Source organism: Papio anubis, chromosome 10, assembly GCF_008728515.1.
Source record: "Papio anubis isolate 15944 chromosome 10, Panubis1.0, whole genome shotgun sequence".
NCBI classification, from domain to species: Eukaryota; Metazoa; Chordata; class Mammalia; order Primates; family Cercopithecidae; genus Papio; species Papio anubis.
This window is the reverse complement of record NC_044985.1, coordinates 2176783-2193083: the sequence shown is the minus strand read 5'-3', so window position 1 is coordinate 2193083 and position 16301 is coordinate 2176783. Positions and strand designations below refer to the sequence as shown.

At 41.2% G+C, this 16301-nt stretch overlaps 1 protein-coding gene across 3 annotated transcripts in view; it reads left to right on the top strand.

The window, feature by feature from the left end:
* The window catches only part of UGGT1 (UDP-glucose glycoprotein glucosyltransferase 1), a 106876-nt gene that overhangs the window by 21059 nt on the left and 69516 nt on the right, over positions 1–16301 (top strand). For all 3 annotated transcript variants that reach the window (XM_021923442.2, XM_021923444.2, XM_021923443.2), the window contains exons 6-11: positions 1097–1271; positions 2927–3023; positions 4060–4138; positions 8963–9063; positions 9802–9901; positions 11821–11881. In XM_021923442.2, the coding sequence (XP_021779134.2) occupies positions 1097–1271; positions 2927–3023; positions 4060–4138; positions 8963–9063; positions 9802–9901; positions 11821–11881 (613 nt within the window). The remainder of the gene's footprint in view (positions 1–1096; positions 1272–2926; positions 3024–4059; positions 4139–8962; positions 9064–9801; positions 9902–11820; positions 11882–16301) is intronic.

The window sequence follows — 16301 nt, the reverse complement described above, 5'->3', positions numbered from 1 at the left end:
TTGAGCCCTGGAGGTCGAGGCTGCAGTGAGTGGAGAGATCATGCGTCTGCACTCCAACCTGAGCGACAGACTGAGGACTTCTTAAAATATAACATAGTATATAACATATTATATTGACCGGGCGTGGTGGCTTATGCCTGTAATTCCAGCAATTTGGGAGGCCGAGGCGGGTGGATCACCTGAGGTCAGCAGTTTGAGACCAGCTTGGCCAACATGGTGAAACGCCATCTCTTACTAAAAATACAAAAATTAGCCGGGTGTGGTGGTAGATGCCTGTAATCTCAGCTACTGAGGAAGCTGAGGCAGGAGAATCACTTGAACCCAGGAGGCAGAGGTTGCAGTGAGCCGAGACCATGTCATTGTACTCCAGCCTGGGCAACAGGAACGAAACTCCATCTCCAAAAAAACAAACAAACAGAAATATTATATTATGTTTTACACACACACACACACACACACACACACACACACAAAAACACATACATACATACTCAAGATTTAGTGGTCATTTGAATATGTGTCCTTTTTTGGCCCTTTTCCTCCCTTTTTAGGAATTGGTAGCTATTATTAATTGAGGTTTATTTTATTCTTTTTTTTTTTTTTTTTTTTTTTTGAGATAGGGTCCTGCTCTGTCACCCAGGCTGGAGTCCAGTGGCATGATCATGGACTATTGCAGCCTCAACCTCTGGGGCTCAGGTGATCCTCTCACCTTAGCCTCCCGGGTAGCTGGGACTACAGGTGAACACCACCATATCCACCTAATTTTCGTTATTTATTATAGAGTCGAGGTTTTGCCATGTTGCCCAGGCTCTTCTTAGTTATGATTACAGGCATCACGCACTGGACCTGTCCAGTGTTTACATTTTATAGTTAGTATTTTGTATAATGTACTTTTGTTATTTTTAATCATGAATAAACAAGACTCATACTTGATAGTAATCTTAGTAAGTGAAAATTATTTAAGATCATGCTGCCCTTCATATTAAGATGCTTATAATCTTTATTTAAATTTTCATAGCTGTACTTTATATTTTGTGATATTTTTAGTGTTTCACAATTATTCTTAAAGTTTTAAGCTTTTATTATTTATTTTCAGACCCAAACCTTTATTGTTCAAAGGAGATCACAGATATCCCTCCTCTAATCCTGAAAGCCCAGTGGTGATTTTCTACTCTGAGATTGGCTCTGAGGAATTTTCTAATTTTCACCGCCAACTTATATCAAAAAGCAATGCAGGCAAAATCAATTATGTATTCAGACATTATATATTTGTAAGTATTGATTTATTTTACACCTGTTTTGAATGTAATTTGCTCAGCATGGCCTTAGAGCATAAGATAATAATCTCCCTCTTTATAAAATATAGTTATTTGAACCCCTTTTTTGAGAAATCCAATAGTTTCATTGAGTTTGTTATTTGCACATAAGATGTGCTTTGCTTCACTTTCTGAAGAAATAAAAAACATACTTAAAAAATGGCTTGATAGTTTACATTTTATTTCAAAGTGAACCATGTAAATAATCTTTTCTAACTTTAATATGGTCATTATACTATGGAACTGATTGTTGAATTCAGTTTCTTTTCCAATCTTTTTTCTTCTGTTTTCTCTTTGCCACCTTTTTATTTGGTGGAAGCGGGAGGATTTTCTAAACAGGTGATTCATAGGTAGACTTGATATAATATTAAGCTTTTAAGACTCTGTGTAATATTTAGTCATTTAAAATATTTATATGTAAAGGTTGTTAGCCCTTTAAAGTTTCTGTGTCATAATAAGCTCCGTACTAAGTTCATGCCAAAAAAATAAAAATTTTATTGATTGATTCATTTATTTTTGAGAGGGAGTCTCGCTCTTGTCACCCAGGCTGGAGTGCAGTGGCACAATTTCAGCTTGCTGCAACCTTTGCCTCCTGAGTTCGACTCTCCTGCTTCAGCCTCCCAGTAGCTGTCATTACAGGCACATGACACCATGCCAGCTAATTTTTTGTATTTTTAGTAGAGATGGGGTTTCACCGTGTTGGCCAGGATGGTCTCGAACTCCTGACCTCAGGTGATCTGACCGCCTCAGCCTCCCAAAGTGCTGGGATTACAGGCGTGAGTCACATTTTATTATTATTATTATTTTCGTAATTATTTTTAATATTTTAATAATTATTTTAAATAATTTATTTTTAATTCAACATTTTTAATGTTTAATTTTAATATTTTTAATAATTATATTATTTTTATAAAATTGTAAATGAAAATTTGTACAAGCAGAAAGTTTTATCGAAGTCCAGTTTTTGACTCTCCCTCTGCCCCCTCTATTGCTGTTAGGATAGATGTTAATATCTGAAGGGCCATCTTCAGTCAGGATGCTGGTGAGTCTGTGACATCTGGTCAGTCCAAGCTCTGCTCAAAGGCATTTAAATTTAATAAAAAGCAGACTCCCATGGGCCTCAGAAACATCTCTGGGATTGAGACCTCACCACCTTTCAACCCTGCTCTGTAGGTTCTGGAACTTCTTCTTTTCTTTCTCCATTTCTTGTGGTTGGGACCTTAGCACTTTCGGCTGTCCATTCTTCTGGTTTTGCATCTACCCTGAATTCCATTCCCACAGTTGTGGCAGCCTACAACATGTAAGGGAGCCTAGGATTTTATAAGGAGAGAGATACAGACTCTGAATTGATTTTTAAAACGTATGATCAATATTTTAATGGTAGATAAGTGCTTTTATTACTCTTGATTTTTTGGTAGATTTTGGACTAAAAATATTTAGTGAACTTTCTTAGCTATATAGCTAATACCCTTAAAAAACGATTTAAAGATATTTTGAGTGCGTAATCCTAGGTAAAGGCTAGTAGATGCAGCATGAACATGGTCATGCTGTGTACACTGTGACGTAGAAAGAGCTAGGTGGTAATGGTGGGATTCTTGCTTTCCTTGCAGAATCCCAGGAAGGAGCCTGTTTACCTCTCTGGCTATGGTGTGGAATTGGCCATTAAGAGCACTGAGTACAAGGCCAAGGATGATACTCAGGTGAAAGGTGAATTGGTAAAAATGGGACCAATGTGCTTTCTTCAAATATGAGTTAAAGGGGAGTTTGTTTCCTTATGAAAAGTTTAGGCGTATGCTGAACCTGTGTTTGCATCCTGGTTCTGTTACATCTGAGTGGGTGACCTTGAAGCAAATTCTCTAGGTCCCAGTTTTCTCTTGTGTAAAATGCAGGTAATGATACATGTCTCTTCCAGTATTGGGGAGGAATAAATAAGATGTGTAAGTAAAGAATTTTTTCATGTACTGAAAAAAAAAAAAAAGAAAACACACCAAGAAAGAACCTGGCACAGTCGTTTGCCCAAAAACGTTCAGCAAGTAGTAGCTATTGTTGTTGATGTTATATGGGGTTTACAAATAGCCATTTATTTGTGACTCCAACGTTAAATCTTAAAGTATCCTATATTTAGCAAATAATTTTGTGTTGTTTATTAGTTCTGTACATGGAACAGTTTACTGTGGATACTTTCTGTTGTAACACTCTAGGGTTTTGAATTTATTATTTTATCTACAAGTTTTAATTGCTGTTTTTTCATTTCTTTCTTTTAAGCTCATTTTAAAGATAAAAAATCCGAGTAGTAAAGCAGGTGGTAAATAAACTACTACCTCATCCTTCTGTTTTCTTCAATAATTGTGTTTAGGGTTAAGTTGACTAATTATAAATTCTTCAGAATTTTGATATTGAAAAATTCTTTGTTCATAGTGTTTAAAACTGTTAATTTCATAGTTGTCCATAATGTTTAAATCTATTAATTTTGAAGATTTTAGCATATAAAATTTTCCAAAGTTTAAGGGAAAAACGCATTCTTTATCCAGGAACACAGGAGATATTAAAATGCATTTATTCTGTTTGTTTAAAGAACCATTGCCAAAGGGTGATTGTGATAGTCAACATTTTAAATGGTATAATTTCAGGGGTTTCTGATTTTTTTCACATTATTCAATTTTATGATGTTTATGAGACTAGTAACATTTTTGCTTCAAATGTGAGCCATTATTATTAATATGTATATTCTGTTCTTTCATAGGAACTGAGGTAAACACCACAGTGATTGGTGAAAATGATCCTATTGATGAGGTTCAGGGATTCTTCTTTGGAAAATTAAGGTATGTATGTTCTGTGTATTTTGGGAAACACCCTCATTTTCCTTAAGCCTCCAGGCTTTCTTGCATTTTAAGCATCATCTTGTTGATTACTGTCTGAGTTACCCATCTCCTAACAGTACTTTATGTATGCAATCCTATGTGGAGAGTCAACCACTTAGTTTATAGTACCGTTTATGATTTCACATTATTCTGAAGCACATTATTCTTTTTCTTTTTTTTTTTTTTTTGGAGTCAGAGTCTCGTTGTGTTGCCCAGGTTGGAGTGCAGTGGCGTGATCTCGACTCACTGCAACCTGCACTTTCCAGGTTCAAGTGATTCTTCTGCCTCAGCCTCCCGAGTAGCTGGGATTACAGGCGTGCACCACCACACCTGGCTAATTTTTGTATTTTTAGCAGAGATAGGGTTTCACCACGTTGGCTAGGCTGATCTCAAACTCCTGGCCTCAAGTGATCCACCTGCCTCAGCCTCCCAAAGTGCTGGGATTACAGGCATGAGCCACTGCGCCCAGCTTGAAGCACATGATTTTTTTTTTTTTTTTTGAGACGGAGTCTCGCTCTGTCGCCCGGGCTGGAGCGCAGTGGCCGGATCTCAGCTCACTGCAAGCTCCGCTTCCCAGGTTTACGCCATTCTCCTGCCTCAGCCTCCCAAGTAACTGGGACTACAGGCGCCCGCCATCTCGCCCGGCTAGTTTTTTGTATTTTTTAGTAGAGACGGGGTTTCACCGTGTTCACCAGGATGGTCTCGATCTTCTGACCTCGTGATCCACCCGTCTCGGCCTCCCAAAGTGCTGGGATTACAGGCTTGAGCCACCGCGCCCGGCCGAAGCACATGATTCTTAATTGATTCTTTGGCTACCTGCCCACAGTTTAAGTGCATTTTTCTTACCTCTCAGTTGATGGCATTAAGTTACATACCATTTTTTGATTGCCATAAGAGGAGAAATTGAATTGTTTCACTTAATATTTTCCCAGGAAAAAAATGTACTTAAAAGTTTTTTTCAAACATAGTCTGAGCAAAAATGCAAAATAGATATAGTAAATTTTATACATGCTCAATGGAGAAAACATTTTACTATTATTATTTTATTTATTTATTAATTTATTTTGAGACCAAGTCTTGCTCTGTTGCCCAGCCTGGAGTGAAATGGTGCAATTTCAGTTCGCTGCAACCTCCACCTCCTGGGTTCAAGTGATTCTCCTGCCTCAGCCCCCTAAGTAACTAGGATTACAGACACCCACCACCATGCGTGGCTAACTTTTGTATTTTTAGTAGAGACAGGATTTCACCATGTTGGCCAGGCTGGTCTTGAACTCCTGGCCTCAAGTGATCTGACCGCCTCACTCTCCCAGAGTACTGGGATTACAGGCATGAGCCATGGCGCCCAGCTCAGAAAAAACCATTTTATTAGAATTTGCTTTATGTGAAAGGAAATGGTATTTTTTAAAATTCCGTAATTACATAATCATTTAATGAAAGCATCATAACCAGTTAATGTAAGTATCATTGTGTTTTATAGCTGGAAAGTCTTCTTAGCTATTATTCTTTTTTTTTTGAGACGGGAGTCTCGCTCTGTTGCCCAGGCTGGAGTGCAGTGGTGCGATCTTGGCTCACTGCAAGCTCCGCCTCCCGGGTTCACGCCATTCTCTTGCCTCAGCCTCCCAAGTAGCTGGGACTACAGGCATCCGCCACCACGCCTGGCTAATTTTTTGTATTTTTTTTTAGTAGAGACAGAGTTTCACTGTGTTGATCAGGATGGTTTTGATCTCCTGACCTCGTGATCCACCCGCCTCGGCTTCCCAAAGTGCTGGGATTATAGGCGTAAGCCTCCGTGCCCGGCCTGGAAAGTCTTCTTAGCTGTTATTCTAAAAGTTGAAGTTATTTCCCTCATGGCTTGATAATTGTTTAGAGCCCTGAATTCTGCTTTATCTGGAAATTTTTATTAGGACATTTTGTGTGTGTATGTATGTGTGTGTGTGTGTGTGTGTGTGTGTGTGTGTGAGAGCGAGAGAGAGAGGGAAAGAGAGAGAAAGTGATCAAATAGAAATAGTATATGCTAGGCTCAGTTTTATATACTTCAGCTCTGAGATTTGGCCAAGTGAAATAACCAGATTAACAATTTAGAAGATGTATCTTAGTTTACATTGAATTACATGTTGAGTTCGTCCTGCACATATATACATTTCTTGTTTAACATCAGTTTTGGCCTCATTAGAATGTAATCATATTGTATTTTTATTTGACTCAGGCTTTCAGAATTCATTTTTAAAAAAAAATTTTTTTTTTTTTTTTTTTTTGAGACGGAGTCTCGCTCTGTCACCCAGGCTGGAGTACAGTGGCCGGATCTCAGCTCACTGCAAGCTCCGCCTCCCGGGTTCACGCCAGTCTCCTGCCTCAGCCTCCCGAGTAGCTGGGAGTACAGGCGCCCGCCACCACGCCTGGCTAATTTTTTGTATTTTTAGTAGAGACGGGGTTTCACCGTGTTAGCCCGGATGGTCTTGATCTCCTGACCTCGTGATCCGCCCGTCTCGGCCTCCCAAAGTGCTGGGATTACAGGCTTGAGCCACCGCGCCCGGCCGAAAAAAAAATTTTTGAGACAGGGCTTTGCTCTGTCATCCAGGTTGGAGAGCGGTGGCACAATCACGGCCCACTGCAGCCTTGACTTCCTGGGCTCAAGGGATCTTCCCACCTCACCCTCTCGAATAGCTGGGACTACAGGTGTGTGCCACCATGCCTGGCTAATTTTTAAATATTTTGTAGAGATAGAGTCTTGCTATGTTGCCCAGGTTGGTCTTGAACTTTGGGTTCAAGTGGTTGTCCTGCCTTGGCTTCCCAAAGTGTTTGAATTACAGGTGTGAGCTACCACTCCCAGCTTCAGAATCTTTTTTTCACATTTATGTTGTTTATGTTTATTTTTTGGGTAGCATTATGATTTTATGCATTCACCCACAAAGGTATTATCGAGAATATTGACGCCAGGCGCGGTGGCTCAAGCCTGTAATCCAAGCACTTTGGGAGGCCGAGACAGGCGGATCACGAGGTCAGGAGATCGAGACCATCCTGGCTAACACGGTGAAACCCCGTCTCTACTAAAAAATACAAAAAACTAGCCGGGCGAGGTGGCGGACACCTGTAGTCCCAGCCACTCGGGAGGCTGAGGCAGGAGAATGGTGTAAACCCGGCAGGCGGAGCTTGCAGTGAGCTGAGATCCGGCCACTGCGCTCCAGCCTGGGTGACAGAGCAAGACTTTGTCTCAGAAAAAAAAAAAAAAAAAAGAATTTTGAGGCTGTTTTACCTTTTGGACATTCAGAATAGTTATTTAGCTATCCAAAGTAATTAGGCCGTTTTTTTTGTTTGTTTGTTTGAGACAGGCTCTCAGCTTGTCACCAAGACTGGAGTGCAGTGGCGCCATCATGGCCTGCTGCAGCCTCCACCTCCCCAGGCTCAGGTGATCCTCTCACTTCAGTTTTTGTATTTGTGGTAGAGATGGAGTTTTGCCGTGTTGCCCAGGCTGGTCTTGAACTCCTGGGCTCAAGGGATCTGCCCACCTTGGCCTCCCAAAGTGCTAGGATTACAGGTGTGAGCCACTGTGCCTGGCCTCATTTTTGGTATTTAAGAGTTTATATAGTTTGAGTGTCTTTTCTGAAATGTTTAAACTAGAAGAGTTTCAGATTTCAATTCTGAAATATTTGCATTATGCTTAGCAGTTGGGCACTCCTAAGTCTGAAAATCTGAAACCTGAAATGCTCCTATGAACATTTCCTTTGATGTCATGTTGACATTTAATGAGTTTTGGATTTTGGAGCATTTTGGATTTCAGAATTTTAGATTTGGGATACTCAGGCTGTAGTAACTGACAGGAAGTGGGTTGGTTGGACAGTGAACGGTCTGAGGGAATTCTAATTTCTGTGTTTTGTATTAAGAAATTTTGAGTTTATAGCATTTAAAAGAAAAAAGTAATGTACTAGCCATCTGTCTATCTGATATAAATGTTGTATTTCTGCCCCAGATCACCTCTCCTTTACTGTAGAGGAATATGCTATATTTAAAGATAAAACTCAGTAACTATGGTTAGCCTAAATTGTATTCATGTGACTGAGAGATTTTTATGAGCATGTAGGCTAAAGGAAACTCATTTTGGGACTGGAAGCAGTTTTTTTTCGCCTCAGTTTTACTTTGAGAAATTAAAATGATTCACAAAAGCATAGAGAAGAATTTATTCCCACATACTTACAACCCAGAATAGATTGCTGTTACCATACTTGCTTTTCTGTCCTATAAAACTATTTATTAAGCTTTCTTTTTTTTCCTGTATAAGCCTTCTTTTACTTTAAGAACAAAAGAAAACAAACAAAAAATAAAACAGCCGTAAACACTGCAGATATAGCTGAAGTCTCCTTTGTTCCTTTCTTTTTTTTTTTTTTTTTTTTAAGAGACAGGGTCTTGCTGTGTTGCACAGGCTGACCTGGAACTCCTTGGCTCAAGTAATCCTCCTGCCTTGGCCTCCTCAGTGACTGGGATATCAGGCGTGAGCCACCACACCTGGCCTGAAAAGTCTCCTTTGTTAACCACTCTCAGTCTCCTTATCTACCTTACAGGGAATCGCTATTCTAGCAATTTTTCGATAAATTTTATGAGTTTTAAACTAACTTCTAGTTTTCTATTTTTTTTAAAGAGGAATAATTATACTTCATTTTTTCCCCCTATATTGTAGAAAATTTCCTAGGGTTGGGAGAGGAAAACCATGAAGATAAAGTTGGTTTACTTCTTCTTGTGTTCTGGGAAGGAAAAAATAATGAAAAGGACTGATTTTTATGTTTCTTTTAGAGATCTGCACCCCGACCTGGAGGGACAGTTGAAAGAGCTCAGAAAGCATCTTGTGGAGAGCACCAATGAAATGGCACCTTTAAAAGTTTGGCAATTGCAAGGTAATGAAAACAGGGAGAGGTCATTGGCCAACTTTTTGGCTAAGTTTTATGGCTTTAAAAAATGCAAAATTTGGGTTTAATTATATGTAGTATGTGATTCTGAGGGTGCCTCTGATTTTAAAGATAAGAATAGTTAATTACGATTAGTCAGGGAAGAAAGGAAATCCTTTTGTAAACAGATAACACTAGGTGGAAGTAATATATATAAACAAGCGGCAAGTCTTTCTGTGTGACCATACATAAACTAGTAATACGAGAAACAGGTCATAGTCCTTAAGTTCCTATATATATATATATATACACACATTTCTTCAGCTGTTTATCTAGAGGGTGTTAAAGGCATGTCATTGTGGCAGGACGTGTGTGTTTTTCTCTGTTCCAAAGAACTATTTTTCAAGTATTTTTCACAGCATCATTTGCTGAAGGTCTCCATGCTGTATTTTGTGATGTGCTGTAAATTTAGGGAAAAGCACTTGGGCCTGATCCAGCCTCTGCCGCATGCGCTAGTGTGTGCCCTAGCGTCTTCTGCAGATTTATCAGAAACGGCTCAACCGAATGCTCCAGGGATCTCTGAAGTGAATACAACCTGAAATGAAATCCTGGGCACTCTCTGGAATGGTTGCATTCTGAGACGCTCTTAATTACCAAGAAAAGAGTGGGAAGTAAATTTGGATTTTGTTTTCTGCTTCTCATTGCGTTAGATTAATCCACTTTTAATTATATTTGACATCATTGCAGATCTCAGTTTCCAGACTGCTGCTCGAATCTTGGCTTCTCCTGTTGAGTTGGCTCTGGTTGTTATGAAGGATCTTAGTCAGAATTTTCCTACCAAAGCCAGGTAATACAGAATAATGCTCCTCTCCTTAACATCATACCCAGTTGTCGTCATGTTCACTTGCCAAATAAGGTAATAAAAATATGAAAATGCTTAGAAAATTAAGATTTTTTTTTTTTTTTGAGACGGAGTCTCGCTCTTCTTGCCCAGGTTGGAGTACAGTGGTGCAATCTCGGCTCACCACAACCTCCGCCTCCCGGGTTCAAGTGATTCTCCTGCCTCAGCCTCCCAAGTAGCTGGGACTACAGACGTGTGCCACTATGCCCGGCTAATTTGTTGTAGTTTTAGTAGAGACAGGGTTTCACTGTGTTGGCCAGGCTGGTCTCAAACGCCTGACCTCAAGTGATCTGCCCACCTCGGCCTCCCAAAGTGCCGGGATTACAAGCGTGAGCCACCGCACCCAGCGAAAATTAAGATTCTTTATGACCACCACCACCACTACTACTGCAGATGGTGCCCTGTGTCTTGAAGATGGCAAGACCATGCATCGTGTGGTTGAAGTGACAGATTTAGGTTATGTTCCTGGCACTTCTGCTTATTAGTTGTGTGACCTTTGCAAATAAACAACCTCTCTTTACCTCAGTTTCCTCAGCAGTGGAATGGGAATAAAAATACCTGCCTTTCAGGCTTGGATGGGTTTTGCTCATGTAACTGACTAATCTAGAGTCTGTCCCAGACCACAGTGGTTTTCTTCACGGAAGGTTTTATATATGTCATCTTATTGAATCTTGAAGACACTGAGCTGTAGAGGCCAAGTGACCTCTAGGCTAAGCTGTAGAGGCTAAGTTCATAGTGACAGAATAAGATTTTGTTTGAGCCGGGCTTGGTGGCTCACGTCTGTAATCCCAGCACTTTGGGAGGCCAAGGCCTGGCTAATTTTTGTATTTTTAGTAGAGACAGGGTTTTGCCCTGTTGGTCAGGCTGGTCTGGAACTCCTGACCTCAGGTGATCCACCCACCTTGTCTGGTACCCAAAAGGGGGAAGTGGACCAGGCGTGGTGGCTCACACCTATAATCCCAGCACTTTGGGAGGCCGAGGTGGGTGGATCACTTGAGGTCAGGAGTTCCAGATCAGCCTGGCCAACATGGCGAAACCCCTTTTCTACTAAAAATACAAAAAATTAGCTGGGTGTGGTGGCAGGGGCCTGTAGTCCCAGTTACTTGGGAGGCTGGTGCAGGAGAATTGCTTGAACCCAGGAGGCGAAGGTTGCAGTGAGCCAAGATCATGCCATTGCACTCCAGCCTGAGCAACAAGAGCGAAACTCCATCTAAAAAAAAAAAAAAAAAGATTTTGTTTGTACATTTTCTGGCATTGCCTTCAATTCTGTAATATTGCTGCACGTCTCATAAATGCAAGGCAAAATTGTTTTACAAGCCAAATCTTTAGAAACTATTGACTTGAATGGTTCCCAGTCATTTTCTTGAGTCACTGAATGAAGTGTTTTGACTTCTGATGTGAGATATTTTGTAACTAAGTTTGTTTATTTGGGACTTAGACATCATGTAGTGAATTCTCATTTAGTCCAGCTGCTACTTGAAGGTATACATGAATGATTCCACCTCCACCATAAGTGCTTAAGTGGGAAGAGCAATCTGCTGCCTTGGTGTATTCGACATTATCCTTTTAGCCTGAGAGTAGTAGAGATCATATATAGAAATGGAGTGCATGTGTTTAAGAACTTGGAAGCAACTGCACCTGTTTTATAATGCTATGGCTGCTACATTTCTTTGATTTTGTATCTTACAAAAAATATACACATCTGAGAAAGGAGAAATGTATTTATCAATTATAAAGATTTAAGGTTTTTCCCATCTAATTTTTTCTAATCTGTTGAATAATGTGTTTCATATTTTAAAATATGGAAATTGAAGACTTTATATCAAATATTAAGCCAAGCACTCATAATGTTTTTATTTCCTTAGAGCAATAACAAAAACAGCTGTGAGCTCAGAACTTAGAACCGAAGTGGAAGAGAATCAGAAGGTATTCACCGATAGAAAATACTGACCTGTTTTGTATTCTGTCTTTCAAGATAAAGAAATCTGAGTTTAATCAGCAGCATTTAACAGTGTCACTCTTCTTTTATCTAAGATTGTGATTTTTTCATTTCTGTGATCTTTGTATTTTTAGTTTTTAATCAAAGTTCAGTATGCATATAACTGAAAGCATGAGATGGTGCTACCATGTTGTTTAGAAAAGCCGCACCCCTAACATGTTTCACTCCATTCCTGAAAACATACACTTTCAACATTTTGCTGATTCTTCTGATATTTCTCTCCAGATTTCTAGCTTACATCGGTACTTTATTTTTCCCGTTCAGACGTTATATATTGGCCTCCTATTTAAACAGTGAGGTTTAACTTTCTTTCAGTTCTCTCCCTCTGTCCCACCACTGTTCCATATTGGCACGGTTCCTGTCTTATCTGTCTTCCCAATATTGGGGGTTTTGATTTTATCTAGTTTTGACGTGGTCTAACATGGACTGGTTGCTCTGTATACCCGGTGCGTGCCGGTCATCCTGGGACCTTCCTTTAACCTCTTTTGTTGGATCCACTGTTGCTTGATTCCACGTCTTCTTTGTTTTTGGTTAATTTCCTTATTTTGGTACAGCTCATCATTCTCTGTGAGAAAAGTTGCCTGGGAGGCAAATTTGAAATTCTGAGAAATCAACTTTCTACTTGTTTTTATTGATAGCTCATTATACAGTATTGGCAGGTTATACAATTCTAGGTTGGAAGTCATTTCGAAATTTTTTTTTTTTTTTTTTTTTTTTTGTTTGAGACGGAGTCTCGCTCTGTCGCCCAGGCTGGAGTGCAGTGGCCGGATCTCAGCTCACTGCAAGCTCCGCCTCCCGGGTTCCCGCCATTCTCCAGCCTCAGCCTCCCCAGTAGCTGGGACTACAGGCGCCGCCACCACGCCCGGCTAGTTTTTTGTATTTTTTAGTAGAGACGGGGTTTCACCGTGTTCTCCAGGATGGTCTCGATCTCCTGACCTCGTGATCCACCCGTCTCGGCCTCCCAAAGTGCTGGGATTACAGGCTTGAGCCACCGCGCCCGGCCTATTTCGAAATTTGAAACAAGACTTCGCCTCTTGGAATTTTAGTTTCCGTTGTGGCTGTTGAGAAGTCTGAAGCCTTTGTATGAGATCTCTCAAGGATCTTTTCTTTGACTCTAGTTATCTGAAATTTCATAATTATATGTGTTTTTTAAAAAAATCTCTCCTGTAGGATGGTTCATGGGCCTTTAAAATCTGAAAAAATCATTGCCTTTAGCTTTGGGAAACTTTCTTGAATTCTTTTTTGTGTTTCTTCTCTCTGGTTTCTCTCTCCTCTTTTCCTAGAAATATTTATTTATTTTTTAAATGTTGCACCTCTTTGACTAGTTTGGCCTTTTAACTTTAAAAGTCTTTTATTTCCTATTCTTTTCTCTTTTTCTTTTTTTTTTTTTTGGAGATGGAGTCTCACTCTGTCCCCCAGGTTGGAGTGCAGTGGCACCATCTCAGTTCACTGCAAGCTCCGCCTCCCAGGTTCACCCCATTCTCCTGCCTCAGCCTCCCAAGTAGCTGGGACTACAGGCGCCCACTACTATGGCCGGCTAATTTTTTTTGTATTTTTAGTAGAGAAGGGGTTTCACCGTGTTGGCCAGGATGATCTCGATCTCCTGACTTCGTGATCCTCCCGTCTCGGCCTCCCAAAGTGCTGGGATTACAGGCTTGAGCCACCGCGCCCAGCCTCTTTTTCCAAAAAAAAAAAAAACAACTTTCTGGTAAGAGTTTTCAACCTGTGTGTGTCTTTTTTCCTTTAGTTGTCAAATATTTAATTTTCAGGTGTTTTTGTTGTTCTTTTTATGGTGTTCCTGTGTATCTCTGAAGACAGTGGTGCTTGTATTTTCTGTCTGCAAAGTCTGTTTCCTCTTAAGCTACGTTTTTGGGTTTTGGTCTCTTTAGTGGTGGAGGCCTTCCTTAGGTGTCTGGCAGTCACACTCAGAGTGAGGCACTAAGGACCTGGTTGGAAGTCCTAATGATTGGCTTTGTGACTGTAAGGTGTTCTGTTGTGACCGTTTCCTAGGGAACCCCAGTGACAGTATCTTTGTTCCTTTTCTTTTGGGTTGGTCAGTCCTTGTCAGTCTCCAGAAAAGGATCCGTTAGTCTTCTGTCTGGAGGGTGAAATCTGTTTGCTAGAGCTGTAGAAGCACAGTAGGGAAGAGCATTTGGTGACTTGCCTTCTCTTCCCCATTTTGTGTGTGGGGGTCCCTGTCCTCCTTGTGCTTGATTTGCTGTTGTCCACAGATGTTCTGTTTTGTTCTTTTCCAGGGAATGAGCCTTCATTTTGCTACAGTAGAGGGTGGCACCGACTGCAGTCACCTGGCTGTGGGAAATCAGTTGGGGGACTGGGGGGTTTTGTCTTAAAGGGCTTTATCTCAGAACTTAGCTAAGAATCACCCCTTGTACACGTCCTGTGTGCTGCCAGTTCCTGAGCCTTTGGTGAGTTCCGCGGGGTGACACAGGTTTCTTGTTGACCTTGCCCATTGTTGGTCTAGCATTCAGCTTTCTCAGGGCTACTGGGACAGTAACTCCTCACCCACCTCTCTTCCAGCTTCCAAAATTTGGTGGCCTTTTTCTTTCCTGTTCTCTCTGTCTTTGTGGATTTATAACTGAAAAAGTTGCTCTACTGACATTGCAGTAGAGTTTCAGGAGGGAAAAAAGTTCTTACGTTCAATTCACTATCTTTACCCCAGATTTCCTTGATCTTCATGTCTGAGATATTAGTGAATTAAGTACATCTGAGGGATAAATAAATGCTTCTCAAATGTTTACTAAATTGAAAAACCTTCTTGGGAGTTTATATTTACTTTTTAATTTCCAAAATTAAAACATCAAATATTATCTTAAATTTAGGGCCTTTTGGGCCGGGCGCGGTGGCTCACACCTGTAATCCCAGCACTTTGGGAGGCCGAGGCGGGCGGATCACAAGGTCAGGAGATCGAGACCATGGTGAAACCCCGTCTCTACTAAAAATACAAAAAATGAGCCGGGCGCAGTGGCGGGCGCCTGTAGTTCCAGCTACTCGGGAGGCTGAGGCAGGAGAATGGCGTGAACCCAGGAGGCGGAGCTTGCAGTGAGCCAGGATCGCGCCACTGCACTCCAGCTTGGGCGACAGAGCGAGACTCCGTCTCAAAAAAAAAAAAAAAAAAAAAAAAAAATTTAGGGCCTTTTTCCCCCCGAGGAAGACAAAATTATTCTATATTGCTGTTTCATGGAGTCTTAATTTTTTTTTGAGTAAAACATTTTATTAAAGCAAAAATATATACTTTGTTTTTGAGATGGAGTCTTGCTCTGTTGCCCAGGGTAGAGTGCAGTGGCATGATCTTGGCTCACTGCAACCTCCACCTCCCGGATTCAAGTGATTCTCTTGCCTCAGCCTCCCAAGTAGCTGGGACTACAGGTGTGCGCCACCACGCCCAGCTAATTTTTTTGTATTTTTAGTAGAGATGGGGTTTCACCATGTTGGCCAGGATGATCTTGAGCTCCTGACCTTGTGATCCACTCACCTTGGCCTCCCAAAGAGGTGGGATTACAGGCATGAGCCACCATGCCTGGCCAAATTTTTTTTTTTTTTTTTTTGAGATGAAGTCTTGCTCTGTCACCCAGGCTGAATGCAGTGGCATGATCTTGGCTCATGGCAACCTCTATCTCCCAGATACAAGCAGTTTTCCTACCTCAGCCTCCTGAATAGCTGGAATTACAGGTTTCTGCCAACCACGCCCAGCTAATTTTTTGTAATTTTAGTAGAGATGGGCTTTCACCATGTTGGTCAGGCTGGTCTCAAACTCCTGACCTCAGGTAATCCACCCACCTCGGCCTCCCAAAGTGCTGGGATTACAGGCATGAGCCACTGTGCCCAGCCCAAAATGTATGTATTTTATATGAAACATAAAGAAAGAAGCACACAAATTCTCATTCATTTGATGAACTTTCCCAAAATGAACCCATGTATATTACCAGTGTCCAGACCTAGAAATAGATAACGACTGTATTCACCAGCTCAGGGTCAGTCTTGTTTTTTTTTCTGGAGACAGCGTCTTGCTCTGTCATTCAAGCTGGAGTGCAGTGGTGCTATCTCAGCTCACTGCAGCCTCTGCCTCCTGGGTTCAAGCGATTCTTGTGCCTCAGCCTCCCAAGCAGCTGGGACTACAGGTGCAGGCCACCATAGCTGGTTAATTTTTGTATTTTTAGTAGAGACGGGGTTTTGCCACATTGTCCAGGCTGGTCTCCAACTCCTGGCCTCCAGTGATCCACCCGCCTTGGCCTCCCAAAGTGCTGGGATGACAGGTGTGAGCCACTGCGCCTGGCCTGGGTCAGCCTTTTTGTATCATCTGCGGGTGCTGTGACGTAGCCGGGGCGT